Source organism: Sorex fumeus, unplaced genomic scaffold, assembly GCF_029834395.1.
Source record: "Sorex fumeus unplaced genomic scaffold, SorFum_2.1 ptg000035l, whole genome shotgun sequence".
Taxonomy (NCBI): domain Eukaryota; kingdom Metazoa; phylum Chordata; class Mammalia; order Eulipotyphla; family Soricidae; genus Sorex; species Sorex fumeus.
This window is the reverse complement of record NW_026606092.1, coordinates 31,611,400-31,627,841: the sequence shown is the minus strand read 5'-3', so window position 1 is coordinate 31,627,841 and position 16,442 is coordinate 31,611,400. Positions and strand designations below refer to the sequence as shown.

The following is a 16,442-nucleotide window of genomic DNA, read 5'->3' as shown; positions in this document are numbered from 1 at the left end:
CAGAGGACAATCTTGAGGTGCAGCTGTGCACCAGGAAGACAGTGCTGCCAGAACAGCTTAGAGGACATCAAAAGCTCCAAGACATATTGCCTCCAGAAGAGATGATAGAATTATTGATACATCTGAAAATAGCACAGAAAAGTAGAGGCTGGAATAGAAGTGCTGAACTGGGGCTTCATAAGAAATATGAATGTAATATTCAGAGAGAAGTAAATGTAGGCATGAATAAAATATATTAAAACCAGAGAAAACAAAGAAATTGTCAGGAAAGAAACAATTATTCTTGGCATATAGCTCAGTGAACAGGATTAACATGGAGAGAATCATAAAAAGCTGTAACTTTTAGGCAAGGATGGAAATTCAGATCAGCATGTTTTTGTGGGCCTAGTAAAGAATAAGAGCAAATGAGCTTCTTTTATGATGAGAGGTAAACAAAAAACAAAAACAAGAAGTGCTTAACTGACAAAGAAAACCCAAAAACATCAAAAACTGGCATTATAAATCTTTGTTTTTGGATAGAAGGACAGTGTTGAGGGGCTCCTCCCACCTCTGTGCTTGGGGATTGCTCCTGGCAGTGTTTGAGGGACCAGGTTCAGTGCCAGGGATTGAACTGGGGTCTGCTGCGTGCAAGGCAAGTGCCTTAAACTATGTACTATCTTTCTGCCCCTAACAAGCAAAATAAAATAAATTATTTAGGTCCTACTTTGGGGGCAGACTTTGGGGGTTGAAGTGAAAAATTTTGAAATATGGTGATGGGAAGGTGTAATGGTGATGGGATTGGTATTGGAATATTGAATGTAATAAATTACTGTGAACAGCTTTATAAAAATAAAATAAATTTTTTTAAAAAAAGAACCAACTAGTGGAGGTAAAGTGGTTTTCAGGATGGGTACAAAGGGAAATCAGAAACAAGAGTAACTGGGGATAACTGAAGGTCTTAAAATTTTTAAATGGTACAGCTCATTGAAAATAATCAAAATATATTTACTTGGTTATTTCCTATTTGCTCTTTTCATTGTCTTTCCTTTTACACATTTGGTTCTTTTTTTGATATTATCTTCATAATAAACACACTTATGCTACAGATTCTGTCAGGTAATTCTCTCACCTGGAATTTGAGTTCTCATCAGGCTACATGAATGACTCTTGCTCATGGTGGACCCAGTCCCTGGGAGCTTCCTAATGTCAGGGCATGTGTTCACCATAGTTCTCCATCCATGAACCTGTCTGTAGCACTGTCCTGAATCACTATCCTCAAGCACTGCCCTACCATTGTTAACTGCTAGAGCGGGCACCAGTAACGTCTACATTGTGAGACTTGTTGTTACTGTTTTTGGCATATCGAATATGCCACAGGGAGCTTGCCAGGCTTTGCCATGCGGGCAGGATACTCTCAGTAGCTTGCCAGCCTCTCCAAGAGGGATGGAGGAATCGAACCCAGGTCAACCGCGTGCAAGGCAAATGCCCAGTCCACTGCGCTACCATTCCAGCCCATCCATCCACTGGGTCTTAGTTGAGGTTCTGCACTGGTTTCTTCCATGTTCTCCTGTAGAACTGCCATCATAAGGCCAAATCTGAACTCACATCTTGATTCAAGAGTTCAAAGAGGGAAGTTTAAATTCCTCAGGTAATCTCATGGGATGCCTCCTGGGACCTCTTTTGTGGCCTGGGCCCACAGCCCACTCCCCATGCCCCAGCAGTCAGTAATGAGATTGCCCGTGGCTCATAGCTGCATCCCCTCCTGGAACTCCCTCATCCAATCTCTCTGGGGTGACCCAGCTGAGGCCTGTGTCAGCTCTCTGCTTCCCTTGACCATTCCAGCCTCCAAGTCCCTATGAGACCTGAGTCTCAGGCAACAACACTGACATCTAATCCCTTCCTCTGCCCCAGTCTTACTTCTCTTGTTCCTTCTCAAGTATTATTCCTGAAAGCCCTTTCCCCCAAATCATCTCCTGCAATAAATATCAGAGTCTCTGCCCCAGACAATCCTATGAAAATTCCAAACACAAATTTCTATGAGGTCAGTCTCATGGGTTATTAATTCTAGTGGAAGGTCCACCCATTCAATCTACATGGAACTGTGCTGAAACAATCAAGCTTCCCCACTGTCTTCCTAGGCAGTGGGTGTGTGAGAGCTCCTTGTCCAGCTCAATGAAGGTCAAGTCCTCCAGGGAAGTGCCTTTACTTTCCTCTGAGATCTTCTGATTTCCTTGCATTTGCCTTGCACACGGCTGACCTGGGTTCGATTCCTTCGTCCCTCTTGGAGAGTCCGGCAAGCTACTGATTTCCTCTGCCCCCTCCTGCTCGCTGAAGCTATTGTTATGAGCTGAATTGAGTCTAAAATGCAAGCTGAAGACCTAACTCACCAATAATTCAAAGTGACACTGCATTTGGAGGTGGGGATTTTAAAGAGGCGATAATTAAGTTACGATGCAGTTATTAGGGTAACCCTGACCCAAATTGGCTGGTGTCCTATAGAAAGATATAAGGATACAGACCCCCAAGGGGAAGACTGCAAACCTATTACGATTCTCTCCATGGATTATAAACCATGGAGAGGACGGTCTGAGAAGAAACCAGCACCGCTGATGCCTGGGCTTGTGTCCACATCCTCCTTGCAGGTAAGAAAATGAAGCCACGGCCTCTTAGACCTGTTCCTCCTCTCTGAACCCCTTACACCCAAGAAATGCAATATGGGTGAGCACTGCCCAGAAATACCTCAGACTCTTGATATGGTTGACTTGGGGTTAATATTTGATCGTTTCACATTCAGAAAGTTTTTACTGATACCCAATTTTTCTAGACCCCCCCACACACATTCCTTTAAGCAACCCATATGGGGTCACTACTCACATTTTAAGAAGTTAGGGTTCCAAAGACAATAGAATCAAGGACCAGGAGGACTAGTTCATGGTAGGAAGATTGCTACAAATGAGTGGGGGGATGCAGTTAGAACTATGACAATGAGAGTTGGAAATGATTACTTTGGACAAGAACTGCATGCTGAAAGGAAGTGACATACATGATACCCGTTCAGCAACAGTAATGAAAACCACAATGCCTAAAAGGAAAATGAGAGAGAGAAAAACAGAAAAAGTGAGAGAAGAAAGTGTCTTTCATAGAGACACTTTTGAAAAGTGGTGGGGGAGGTGGGAGGGGGGAGGGACAATGTCCCCAGACTGGTGACACTGGTGACAATAAATGTGTATACTGATGAAGAGATGGGTGTTGGAACACTGTATAACTGAAACTCAACAATGAACAACTTTGTAGCTGTATTTCTCACAGTGAATCAATTTAAAAAAAAATTAAGAAGCTAGGGTTTAAGCTGTGGTACCTTGTGGCAACCCTAATAATTCTCAGTTCTGCCCTTTCCCTGCCTGTGTCTTCACCATCAAACATGGAGACAGGGGGCTCGAGGGCTGCAGGCTGGCCTTTCTCTAGAGGTCTGGGATAGCTTCCTTAAGCCTTGTAAGGGTCTGAAAGGGAGCGGTCTTTCAAGGGGTGAGCTGGATTAATATATGTCACACTGGAAGTTTCTCTCCCTCTGATTTCATCTGCTCACCTAACTCAGGCTAGGCACCAGGAAACTCACCTTCAAGAAGAAACTGTCAGGAACAGGAGAGAAAGTACAGGGGTAAGGTACTTGCCTTGCATCCCATGAAGCCCCTTCAAAACCCCAGCCTCACATATGGGTCCTTGAGCACTGCCAGGATTGCTCCTGACCACAAAACTAGGACTAGCTCCTGAACAATGTCGTGTGACAGAGGAGGAGGAAGAGGAGGGGGAGGATGAGAAGAAAAAAGAGAGAGAGAGACGCAATTCCCAGAGAATCAAGACACAATCTTGATACTAAAACTTACATGAAACAGAAAAGCCGTCAACTAGGTAAAGTAATTCTGAGGGAAAAAGATGAGAGGCAACATGGTTCCAAATCTTAATCCATATTATAAAGCTATATCAAATGGTTTGGTATTGGTATAAAGGTAAACAATCAATCCAATGGAATAGAATTGAAAACCCAGAAATGCTCCTTCAGATTTATGAACAATTAATTTACAACAGAGAAGCCAAAAGAATAAGATGTAGAAAGTCTCTTAAGTGAATATTCCTAAACGCAAAAGACAACTTGAAACATTAGCTCACATCATACATAAAAGTTAATTCAGAATATGTTAAAGACTTGTATGATAGGTATGAATTCATAAAATACATTGAAAAGAATAAAAATTCCATAATATTGACTTAAAAAAGACACAAACTTGAATACACACACATACACACAGACCATTACAACCCTTTTTTCTCCACTAGTTTGCAGATATGATTGAAAAAAAAATCAAATGATAGGAAAAGCCCTGAGGAATTTCCCATGGGACAAGAACCATCTCCAAGCACAACCCAGGGCCCCAGCAAGAAAGGACAAGGGCCCTCAGGGTTTAATGAGATGGGACCAGCTGGGGCCCACTGCCTAGCTTCCCTGAGTCACAGCACTGCGACAAGGACACCCCCATGCTAATGCAGCCTGGCCAGATTTTCATTAAATGCTGTGTGTGGAATCCAAGGAGAAGGGAGGGGAACACACAAGCAGCTGCCAGCCCCCTCCTCCACTCGCAGGAACAGCAGCTCACTGTGAGCTGAGCACACAGATGGGAGCTGTGCTCTCGCTCCTCCTCCCTCCTTCACCCCATGCAGTGGCCAGTCTCCAGAGCCAGGGAGGAGTCCCTGGTTACTTACAAAGTGAAAGAGGTACCACTGCAATCTCTCTGCTTCCTAGTAACTTTGAAAAAGCTATTCTTCTAGTCTGGAGTCATTATCTGTAAACATACCATCCTTAGGCTAGAAGTGGTTCAGCAGCAGAGCACTCACCTTGTATATGTGAGAGGCTCCAGGTCTGATCCCAGGCACGTCCCAAAAAACACTTTCTTTTTAAAGTCTTCACTTTGCTTCGGCCACAATGTCTTAAGTAAGGATGCAGATGCTAAAAATTACCCTAGGGACTGAAGTGATTGTACAGTGGGTAGGGTGTTTGCCTTGCATGTGGCTGGCCTGGGTTCAATCCCCAGCATCCCATATGATCCCCCAGCATGACCAGAAGTAATTCTTAAGTACAGAGCTATAAGTAACTCCTGAGCATCACTGGGTATGACCCAAAAAGAAAAAAAAATCACCCCAGAGCCAGCAATGTGCAATGTGGTTCCACGCAGAGATCATGCCTCACATGTATGAAGTTTGATCTCTGGTACCACACACACACACACACACACACACATACACACACACATTATCCCAGCCCAACTAATAGCTGATTTAGGAGCTGAGAATACAAATTGGGAAAGACAGGCCCTGACTTTCAGGAATATATACAGGTGCAATGTTTTTTTTTAAAAAAGCAGTATGTCAGGCCAAAGACAGAGAACAGGGGTTAAGGCACTTGTCTTACATGCAGCCAGCCCTGGTTGAATCTCAGGCCATTTCCATCCACCCAGCTTCCAATGTGTCACTGAGGAAATACCTGAGCACGTTCCCAGACCTTGTTTGCTGAGTTTATGGAAGAGATGTGTAATTTCATTGTATCTACCTCTCAACTTTTGGACTCACAAGATTTAAATAAAAATATATACACTAATCCTACCATTTTAAGGATCAAGAAAAAATCCCATATATACAAGGAAAGTAGGTTCTTTCAAATTTGCCTATTTCTTTTGGTTTGTTTTCTTAGGAACCACACCTAGCCTTATACAGGGATCATGTGGTGCCAGGGATTGAACCCAGGACTGTCCCATATGCAGTACAGCCCTTTGCGCCATCTCCTCGGCCCGATTTTCTCTGAATCTTAAATGTACTGCTTCACTAAATGTTCAAGTGGGTATTTCTGAGAAGATCTTGGTTTGGAGTACTTCATCTTTTTTGCTAGTAGAACTGTGTATCTTAGAAAAAGTTTTCCCCTGAGAATGTTTCAAATATATCTTCATTTCCCACGAAACATGCATTGAACACCTGAAAATTAACTTGCCTTCAGTCAAACCTCAGAATTAGAATGATTTTCCGAAATTGTTCTAACAAACATAATGATGTCAAAGCCCGAATTTTAAAATACAGCTTCTGTTCTCCTTCTAGTATCATTATTAAAACAGATTTTTAAAGGTATGGTTCAAAACAAATTGCCATTTTCCATCCTGCTTAAAGATCATAAATCAGAGCAATTTTAAAGCCAAACTAGGACTCTTCCTGAAGTTTTCAGATGCATTACCATCTGTTTTTTATCAGCATTTGAGCAGGTCCAAAATCACTATATTACCAAATGTTATCAAGAATAGTTCATATCCCTTTCAAAAGCACGGTTTTCTTTCAAACTATTTTCATATCACAAACTCTGAAAGAATGTTCATTATTTTTTTTCTTTTTTGATCACACCTGGCAATGCTCAGGGGCTACTCCTGGCTTTGCACTCAGGAATCACATCTGGCGGTGCTCGGGGGACCTTATGGATGCTGGGAATCGAACCCAGGTTGGCCGTGTGCAAGGCAAACGCTCTACCTGCTGTGCTATTGCTCCAGCCTTTATTTTTTATACTGTACCACAGATATGAATGCCAACCACAATTACATATATTTATCTGTGTGTCTGTATATATATATGTATATATATATACTGAACTGATTTTTCACAAATAAATCATTACTCTTTTCCAAAGTTACTTTTATCATGAGAATTTTTAGAAACTACTAATCTATAAAAACTTAGTGTAGTGATTACAGAAGGTTTGTGAAGGATAAAAATAACAGTTTTTGCCTGCAATGTACATATATTTATACTATACAAAGATGTTAATCTTGGCAGTTGACTGAGAAAAGAGGTGTCCCCCAAATTTATATATACTCATCACCTTATTTGCAAAGACAAAAGAGACAACAGCATTTCTTTAGTTGCTGAGCTAAAAATCAGCATCCACGATAATAAGAACATGGCAGGTGAGGAGGGGACAGTAGGAATATTAACTGACCCCTAGATGAGAGAACTCTAAGACCTTAGACAGAGTAACCATAGGATGATACTGTTGCCCCAGAGTATTTCAGCTCTTTTTAAAATAAATGATAGCGAAGTCTGATATCTAAACAAGTCTTTAGATTAAATTCTTTTATTGCCTTTTGTTTTTTTTTGTTTGGAGCCACACATAACAGTGCACAGGGGCTATTCCCTGCTTTGGTATTAGGAGGCGGGTGTCATTCCAACTTGTGCCAGGGATCAAACCAGGCCTCCAGTATATAAGGCATGTGCTGAAGTCCTTTGAACTACCTTCCTGGGCCCTGAAATTACTATTTTTTAAATAAATATATTCCTTGTATGGAACAAAAAGAATTAATCTCTCAATTCAGTCATCTGACAATTCTGAATCCTTACTCCACATAAGGATGGATAGTCTTCCTGCCCCCAAAGGGTTTACTAGCAACAGTAGACAGAAGACATAATGGTAGATGATAAGCTTCTCTTCATGATAATATGCCTCTGCAACACACACACAAACATACACATACACTCCAAACTTCTCTGTCTCCCACAAAAGCATCACTTATAGTAATTCCACAGTAATTCTCTTTTAAAATGTTAACTGGTTTGAACTAGTCATTTTATTGGATAGAATGGGGAATCATCAGACCAGACCACTCTGCTTCATAGCTTCATACTATCATTTTGTCACTTGCCTCTTGAGAGAATAAGGCTTGGAACTCCTTGTGCTGTGTGTGTGTGTGTGCATGTGTGTGTGAGTGTTCACTTCAGTAACATATAACTTTCCTTTAGATGTTAATTTAAACTTAATTCAAAAGTCAGTTTCTGCTGCTTAGTTTGTATTGATTTTCTTTCCATTCTAAACAGAAAAGACTGCACAAATCTGAAAACATGTAAATGATGCTTTTGAAAGGATTCTAAATATTTCACATTACAAACACATTTAGAAAACTAAAACTGGGGCTGGAGTAATAGCACAGCGGGTAGGGTATTTGCCTTGCACGTGACTGATCCAGGTTCGATTCCTAGCATCCCATATGGTCCCCTGAGCACCGCCAGGGGTAATTCCTGAGTGCAGAGCCAGGAGTAACCCCTGTGCATCGCCGGGTGTGACCCCAAAAAGAAAAAAAAAAGAAAACTAAAGCATAAAACTAATAACCCTTACAACAGAAACCACCCTGTATGTTTAAAATATAACATACATACATACCTACATGCATACACATACTATGTATGCATGTACATAGTTAAGCTAGTTAAGGTGGGCCAAAAAAGTAAATATAGTTCATCATCTACATTTTTTTATATTTTAACTAAAAAGGCTGAAAGTAACTTGGGAACAAGTTGGCTATATTATAAATAACATAGATCATGATATTATATGTCAATGTCAACCTTGTATTGGCAACAAAGTAAAAAAATTAATAAATATTGCTACAAGCAAGGATAACATTATTTAAAAAAAATATTCCACAAGGCAACACCCTAATTATATGGCAGTCTTTTCTGATTAAAGGAAATGGAACAGAACTTTTACATCTGATTAGGCATAACATGTGAAACTGAAATTTCCTCATAATCTTTCCCTATTACAAGATTAAGTACATCAAATGTAATATTATTCTCCCAAAGAAAAGACTTTCTCAATATTTCTTTCCATTCAGATCTTCACTCAGACATCTAAATGAAAAAGTCATAATAGCTTTATTAGGTGCACGGAGAAGTCTGAGTAACTATTACTCTGTTTGTAAATCTATTATTCTGTTTGTAAATCACCATCCTTCACTCCTTTCCTCTTTCTTTACATATGTAAATTATGCTGTCAAATGCAGAATCCACACCAGCCACCACAATCAAATTATCCTCCAGGGACATCAATCTGGCTTGTTATTCTTGTTTCAGCATTTCAAAGAAAGGGGGGAGGGAAGGGAAATCAGAGAAGGAGTAGCTATTTTCAAGAATCAGAATTCCTCTTGATTAGATTTCTGGCTCACTGGTAAAATGTTTATGCTTTGAAATGTTTATACTTTGAGACGAATTACTTTGCTTCTAAATGTTGGGCTTCTTTTTTTAAACGAAGATATGGTACAGTGTTTACAACATAAATTGCTTCAAGTAATATATGCATACTATTGCAGGACGCATTTGACCAAATTCTAATATTGCCTCTTGGGAGACACCACCAACTTCCACCAGCAGTGCAGAATAGATTTTTAAACAATGCACACAGAGCCATATCATCCATGACATAGCCCCTTTTTCTCCTACTCTCAGGGTTGTCACATGAGACATGCTGCGTTATGCTCATCACTTAGAATATGGATCTTTCAGTTAAAGCAATAAGGTATCACAAACATACAAAGTACAGTCTCCATTTTCTCAGCATGAAAAGAAAAAGCCAGTGTGCTTTCTACCGAAGTTGATCTGAAGCTGAATGATATTGCTTCAGCTTGTGAATCATTGCACAATTATACAAATTAATAAGAATAAACAGCATACACCCATTTCTTTAGGCTGCAACTGTGAGTTAAGAACACACAACTGATAGGAATCCTAATACCCAAAGGGGACTATTCATAGGCCTTATGTTTTCTTGATTGTCATAAGAGTTTTTGTTCCTTGGCCACCGAAAACTTGACAGAGGACCCTCCCATTTTTTCTTTCATTAAAGTGTACATGATTTTCATCCAAACCCTATACAGGCTAAGGTGAAAGAAGACATACTGTGAAATGGTTGATATTGTCCAATTGCAATAGGTTCAAAATACAAATGTCAAAGATATACATTTGTCACCTGTCAGCCCAGGCTGAAGGCATCCACCAAGAGAATCTTTTCACTATGCAGCTGGCAGCAAGGATCTAGCTCCACAGACCTGCATGCTGATGAGAGCTTAGGCTCCCAGTACAGCTCTCCTCTTAACCACGTCTTTCCTCTGCAAAGCAGAGAAGCCATTTTACTAATTTATAAGTACCCTGACGACCCAGTCATCTGAAAAAATTTACTCATCAATAGCAGTCAACTAAAAAGCAAAAGTGCATCCCACAGGAATCAGAGAATAAAACAGGCCACACCAGCAAGTATCGATTGGTAAGACTGATACTCACTAAAGGCAGCTACCGCCAGGGCCAGTGTGACAATAATGGAGAACCAGGAGACCCACAACGCCTTCTTTCTGTAGTTCTGTGCTTCGTGGGGTTTTAGTCGAGTGCTGCTTTCTAGTAAGCCTAACCAAAAAAAATAAATAAATAAAACAAAAAATAAGAACAAGGAGAGAAGGAAGTTAGACATTTCCTTATTCAAAAACCCACAATCAGAACAACACACCCTTGCCCAAGGACTGCAAACAGAAAACCAGTGTGCCAAGGTGGGCTTTGCTTGCCCCACACTGTGTGTTAACAAAGAAATCGAGCTTTGGTGCATCTCTTTTAAAGAGTTCTAGACTCTGGGAACATGGGCTATGAGTCTGTGCAGGGACTCAGCAGCTGACAGCTTTAGGAGACCTGCAAACCCCACTGTTCTTTGACCTGATGCATAACCTGGGCCATCTCTTTTCCTGTGTCAACTATGGTTCACATAGGTGCTGACCTTCCATGAAGGCTCTCAGTCAAGAAAGTAGCATTAATTGCTCACATTTAACTGAGGCATTGATTTGCATTGATCCACCAGCATGGCCCCAAAAGGTGGTTTTGCCCAAAGCAAGAAGTAAGGAATATCAAAGATCCTCCTATCTTTTATCCCCTAGAAGGAGAAAAACTATTTTTTCCTTAAGCATAGTGAACATTAATCACTGGGACCTAAATTATACACCAAGTTTTCTTCCCTCCTCTTCCTATAGTATGTATCCATTTGTATCAAACACACTTCAAAAATCTTTCAGAACATTAAAAGTGGAGTAAATCTGCTGAAAGTGGAGGTGGCCTCTTTGGGTAAGCCAGGTGCAAAAAGTTTGATTATTTTTGTCTCCCAGGCTTTCAACATTGAGTCCTTGGCAAGAGACCAAGGAGATAGTTCGGGCATAAGGCATCTGCCTTGCATGTAGCTGATCAAGATTTGATCATCAGCATTGCTCTGGTCCCCTGAGCCTCAGCAGAACTGATCCCTGAGCACAGAGCCAGGAGTAAGCCCTGAGAACTGACACATGTAATCCCAAAACAAACAAACAAACAAAATAGGAGTCCTGGACAACAACAGAAAGGTATGATGACTCAGAGTCAAGAACCAAGTTTTAGGAGCCTGGGTTCAAGAACCAGAACACCTTCATTCTGTTCCTGATTTATACTTCTTATTTTCTTACATTCACTAAATACTTCTCTAGTTGCAAAAAGAAAAATCATCTGTGGAATCTCTTAGCTGCATGAAGAATGGAGTTTTCAGTTGTTCATTCCACAACAGGAGCTGTAGACTATCTCTGGCTCCTAAATCCACAATATACTTTGCAGAGGGGAGCGGCTTCCTCACAGTAGCCTCAACTGACAGGGTTGGCAGTTAGAGATCAGACACAGACTTGTAAAATATTGCAAAGAGTGTGACATGCCACACCTCACACCCTGTGAAAGCATCTTTCTATCTGAATGACTCTAGCAGCAACACTCTAAGTCTGGCTGTTGAAAACTGTATCTGGTTCCAAGTGTGAATATGTTTAACGCTATTAAAATGCTGTTGCTCCACTCAACCACCCTGACTGAAGCACCCCAAAACATGTCCTGAAGGAAGGAGGAAGAAATATCCAGAAAACTGCTTAGTGAGCTAAGTTTATAGCCCAGAGATTTCTAAGTAAGCCAAACCTGTAGGTTAATAAAAAATCAAAAGGTAGGTGCCAATGCAAGGAGGAATGAAGAACATTTCCACCAACTTGCTATAAAATTGCCTCCAAACCTTCCTTAGCAAAAGCTCTTAGATACAAAACTGAAGAAAAACAGAAACCTCTCTTGTCAAATTCTGTCTTGGGTACAAGTCATCTCAAATTAAAGGTCCTTTGTCCATTTCTCTCCTAGATGCTGACAAACATACCATTCTAATGTTCACCCTAGCCAACAGTCACACTTGTACCCAGTTAAAGCCACAGCCTAGAGTGGGCAGGTCCCAAATATTATCAATAATTTTGTTCTCTTTTCTCAGATGATATAAAAATTTTCCTTTTATTCTGGCCAGTTGATTTTCAGAAGGGAATCTCTCACATTAAAGTGCTGACTCAAATAAGAGTTCATTTGTTGGATATTTTGACAGCAACAATCTCGAGAGGCTTGTCTACTGGGGGCAAAAAACAAGGTTCCTTTTAGAGTAAGATTTCATTTTCTGAGAGAAGAGACGACTGTCCGAGTTTTCTATTCTGCCACAAGATCTTATTTTTCCTTCAAAAGCCAGCAGTTGCCAGCAAAGGAGCTGGTCCTGACCACACACCCCAATCTACACTCTCCCCTGTAGTGCTCCCAGTAAGGGGCTTTGGTGACACCCTGACTGGGCTGTAGCATCTGCAAGGGGAAGGTCCTCTCCAAGCAGAACTGGAGATTCCTCTTCACATCTGGTGTCTGTATATGAAAAGGAGTAACCCCAATGGAAGACTGTACAGGGAGGAAGGAACTTTCCCATTTCCTCCCAACTTTTGTTACTATTTTTCTCCCCTCACAAGCTAGCCAGCAGCAAGGATGGAAAACCAACCACTTCTCAAAAGGAAGTGGACTATGATGACCTCCCAAGACCCAGTTCACAGGTGCACTCAGAGGCCTCTGCCTCTACCCCATGACGGCCCCTCACACACTCACAAGCTCTGGAAAGTGGGTGACAATTCTTAAAGCATACATGAAGGTATTCTTGAAAGAAGGGAGCAGAGCCTAGAGAAGTTGAGGCAGGTCTCAGCTTTGTACCCAGAGCTGTCTCCTTCCTATCTGCAACTGGCTTCCATATTCAAATTTTTAATCTCTCTCAGGTGTCACATGTCATCACAATCAGGAGGGACTGGGTGTGATGACATGTAGGGAGTTTGAAACCACTGGTCACTTCCAAGTAAGCATGAACTGCTTTTTCCTAAGAGGCACTCAAAGACCCTGGCGGGGTGGGGGAGGGGAGAGGGGAGAAGTACTTATTAGCAGGAAGTGGGAAATGCTGAAACAAATAATATTCTAATTTTGGGCTGGACCCTGAGGCTCAGGGAAGAATGATGGGGAAAGTGTTGTAAGAAGAAAAGCGGATATTAATTGGAAGGAGGTAGAAACAGTCTGTATTTATGTTGAGTCTCGAAATATCTTGGTCCACACGGTTCTGGCTTACTGAAGTCTCAGCCAAATGGCACTGCAGTTACTGCCGTTATGAACCAGGTAGGTTTCTGGAAATCAGCCCACATTACTTCTAAGGGGGGCAGAATATCTACCTCCAAAGTCCTCAAACACACCTTTGATCAGAGTTAGACGTGCTCTTTTTTAATCCTGGTAGCTCAGAAGAATAAGACAAGAAAGAGAAGGCCAAGCAGGAGCACCGTGCATATCCAGGCAACCTCCCCCCGACATACACACCCCCTATAGGTATTTAGGCCTCCGAGGAAGTGAGCCAGGAACTGTGTACAGATTTGCCACGCTGGGTTTACTCCTTCCCTAATCCCCTCACCATTAGGGAAAAGGTAGCAGCAATCGAACCACCCCCAAGGGATTGAAAAATCAATGCTGGACAGATGCAGCCCCTTAGAAAAAAAAATAACGCAGACACAGAATATTCTAATAAGCCTCCCCAGGTAGCCTGCTGATGTATTTAATAAAAATGACTGATTCATCATTAACTCTTTGCTTCCGGGAGTAGGTCAGACAAAGGAATGTCATACTGACTTTCAGCTTTCTCTCCATGCCACACGGGACAGGGCGCTTCGGTGGCCAGGGTTTGTCCTCACAGAGAGGCTGTGTGTGGTAGCAAAGCTTCCTCACAGTGACAGTTCATGAACAGTGGCTGCTTTCAAGCTAGCATACAAGGGAAAATGAAATCCCGTTGACCAGTGAAAAACAATCTAAAGAATGAATCCAGAAGGGCTCTTTACACTTGACCATGAGCTCCAAATCAATGCTTTCTTTCCTCCTGCCATTTGGTGGGGAGAAATGGGACGCCTTGTGCAAATGGCCCGCAGTGCTGGAAGGGGAGGGGACCGGAGAAAAGAGATCTGCCCAGAGATCTTTGCTCCAAACAAAAATGTTCAGTCCTACCATGTTAATTGCAGAAGGGGCCGACAACATAGACGGGTTTGGCTGGGCGCTTGTCTGCAGGCATCAGCTCTAAAATGATCGCTACGAATGGGAGAGGAGAAATTGTAACCGAGGTACAGAACTCGTTGCCCCTGGAGCGGCTCCAGGTCTCGCCAAGGATTCCTGGTGATTCTGAAAATTGTCCTTTCGTTCTATTTCATATACTACAGTTTAAATTTTCCAAGGGGAATGACATCGTGCATCCGAACACTAAACCGGAATTTTTTAAAAAAAAATGCACAGGAGAGACTAAGAATAGGACAAAAACCTGCTAAGACTAAAATATATAAATCCGCCACAGCCAACAAAATAAGGCGTCCAAGAAAAGGGGGTGGGGTGGCGAAGAGCCGGTTCCGTTGGCTGGAAAGCCTGGTTGCAGGGAGCCCGCTTTGGCCACTAAGAGATTTTAGCAAGACCGTTCAGTCTTTGGGGACGGGGGAGGTGGGGGGACTGGAGGAATGGTACAGAGATTTGGATTCAGCGGGATGCAGAAAAGGCATTAGGTGTGGCCAAGAAAGGGGCTCCCTTCAGGCCGAGAGGAAATGAGGGAGGGGAAGCGGAATGTCGGAGGAGAAAGAAGGGAATGAAAAGAGGTGACTCCCGCGTTTCATGCAGACAACTCAACGGGGGAACGGGCTCTGATTGCAGGTGGGATGTGGCTTCCCTGCAAAGATTCTCCCGTGTGCGTGTGTGTGTGTGTGTGTGTGTGTGTGTGTGTGTGTGTGTGTGTGTGTGTGTGTTGGGGAAGGGGAGGAGGACCCTGGTCAGTGTCTGGGAAGGGATTCTGCAGAGGATGGGGACGTGCGCTCCTGGGACCCCCAGGTGTCCGTGATGTCCGTCCCCATGAGGAATTAATTCCAAACGCCCCGTCGCCGGAGAGCGGGGTCGGTGACCCACGGGGCCCGCTGGTCCCCTGTTAAGTCACGTCGAGGGGCCGCCGGGTTTCCCTCCTTCTCCCTACGCCCGGCGGGAAGCCAACCCGGCGGGGCGAAGTTCTCCTGGGGGAGCCGGCGGGGGGTCGCAAAAAACGCGGAGCGGAGCAAGTGTCGAGCTCCGTTCGGGTCTGCGGCGCCGAGCAGGGTCCGCAGTGTCCCCGCCGAAGCGCTGGGTTTCGAGAGCAAATACGAAAGACACACACACACACACACACACACAAGCAAGGGCAGAAACACCGCCTCCTGCAAACTTTTTTTGCAGCGGGCGCGGCGGGCCCAGGCCGGGTAGGTCCGGGACGCCCAAACGTGTCTCCGATCCCCGGGGATGGGAGCGGGAGCCGGAGCGGGAAGGAAGCCTCGGCGGGCGGCAGGGGCGGCCGCTCCCCGAGCCTGGGCGGACACGTCCCGGCGCCGCGCGCCCCCCGCGCCCCCCGCGCCCCCCGCGCCCCGCGAGCCGGGCTCACCACCCGCGATCGCGCCCGCCCGGCCCGGGCCCCGACGCGCGCTCACCTCGGTCCTCCAGCCCGTCGCCGAACTGGCCGCTCTCGCTGATGCGCATCTGCCGTTCGTCGTCGGACTGCGGCGGCTCCCGCGCGGGGGTCCCCAGAGGGCCCGGCGCGGCGGCCAAGGGTGGGGGGCCCCGGGGCGGCGGCGGCGGCGGCGGGACGGCGGGGCCCGGGGCGCTGCGGCGCTCGCTGCCCGCGGCCGGCTCCATGGCGCGGGGCGCGGGGTGGCGGCGGCGGGGACGCGAGGGCGATGCGCGGGGCGCCGCGGCTGGGAGCCGGCAGGGGGACACGGAGCGCGCGGCCGAGCGGGGGTGCGGGGGGCGGGGGCCGGGGTGGGGCCGCGGCGCGGGGCGGAGGGAAGCGGGGCCGCGCGGGGTTCGCCGCGCTCCGCCCCCCGGGGCAGGTGCGCTCGCCCGGGACCCGCCCCGAGGTCCCCGCGCCGTGGCCCGCGTACCCGGGCCCCGCCGGACTCTCGGTGGGGGTGACAGTCCCCGGGGGCGGAGAGACCCGCGGCGGCGGCTGGAGTCCAGGCCGGGGCCAGGGGTGCGGGAGGAACCCGCTCGGGCCGCGGTGCGGCACCTCCAGAACCGATTTCTCTGCCGTCCGGGAACCCGCGGCCGCGAGGAGCCGCGGGCGCGCACGGGCTGCGCCCGGATTCGGTTCCTTTCCTCGCTAGAGCGGTGCAAGCTGCAGACGCCGGGGAGGGTCTGGTCTCCCCCTGGTCTGCAGTCTCTGCAGCTCATGTGGGCTCTGACCTCCGGCTTCC

At 45.1% G+C, this 16,442-nt stretch overlaps 1 protein-coding gene across 2 annotated transcripts in view; it reads right to left on the bottom strand.

The window, feature by feature from the left end:
- Window positions 1-15,986, bottom strand: part of TMEM163 (transmembrane protein 163) — a 233,304-nt gene extending 217,318 nt beyond the window's left edge. The window contains exons 1-2 of one of the 2 annotated variants that reach the window (XM_056117618.1): window positions 15,681-15,986; window positions 10,117-10,236 (exon numbers count right to left, since the gene is read on the bottom strand). In XM_056117618.1, coding sequence (XP_055973593.1) covers window positions 10,117-10,236; window positions 15,681-15,885 — 325 coding nt within the window. In that variant the 5' untranslated portion in view covers window positions 15,886-15,986. The remainder of the gene's footprint in view (window positions 1-10,116; window positions 10,237-15,680) is intronic. The other variant, XM_056117619.1, reaches the window with a different exon arrangement.
- Window positions 15,987-16,442: the final 456 nt, after the last annotated feature.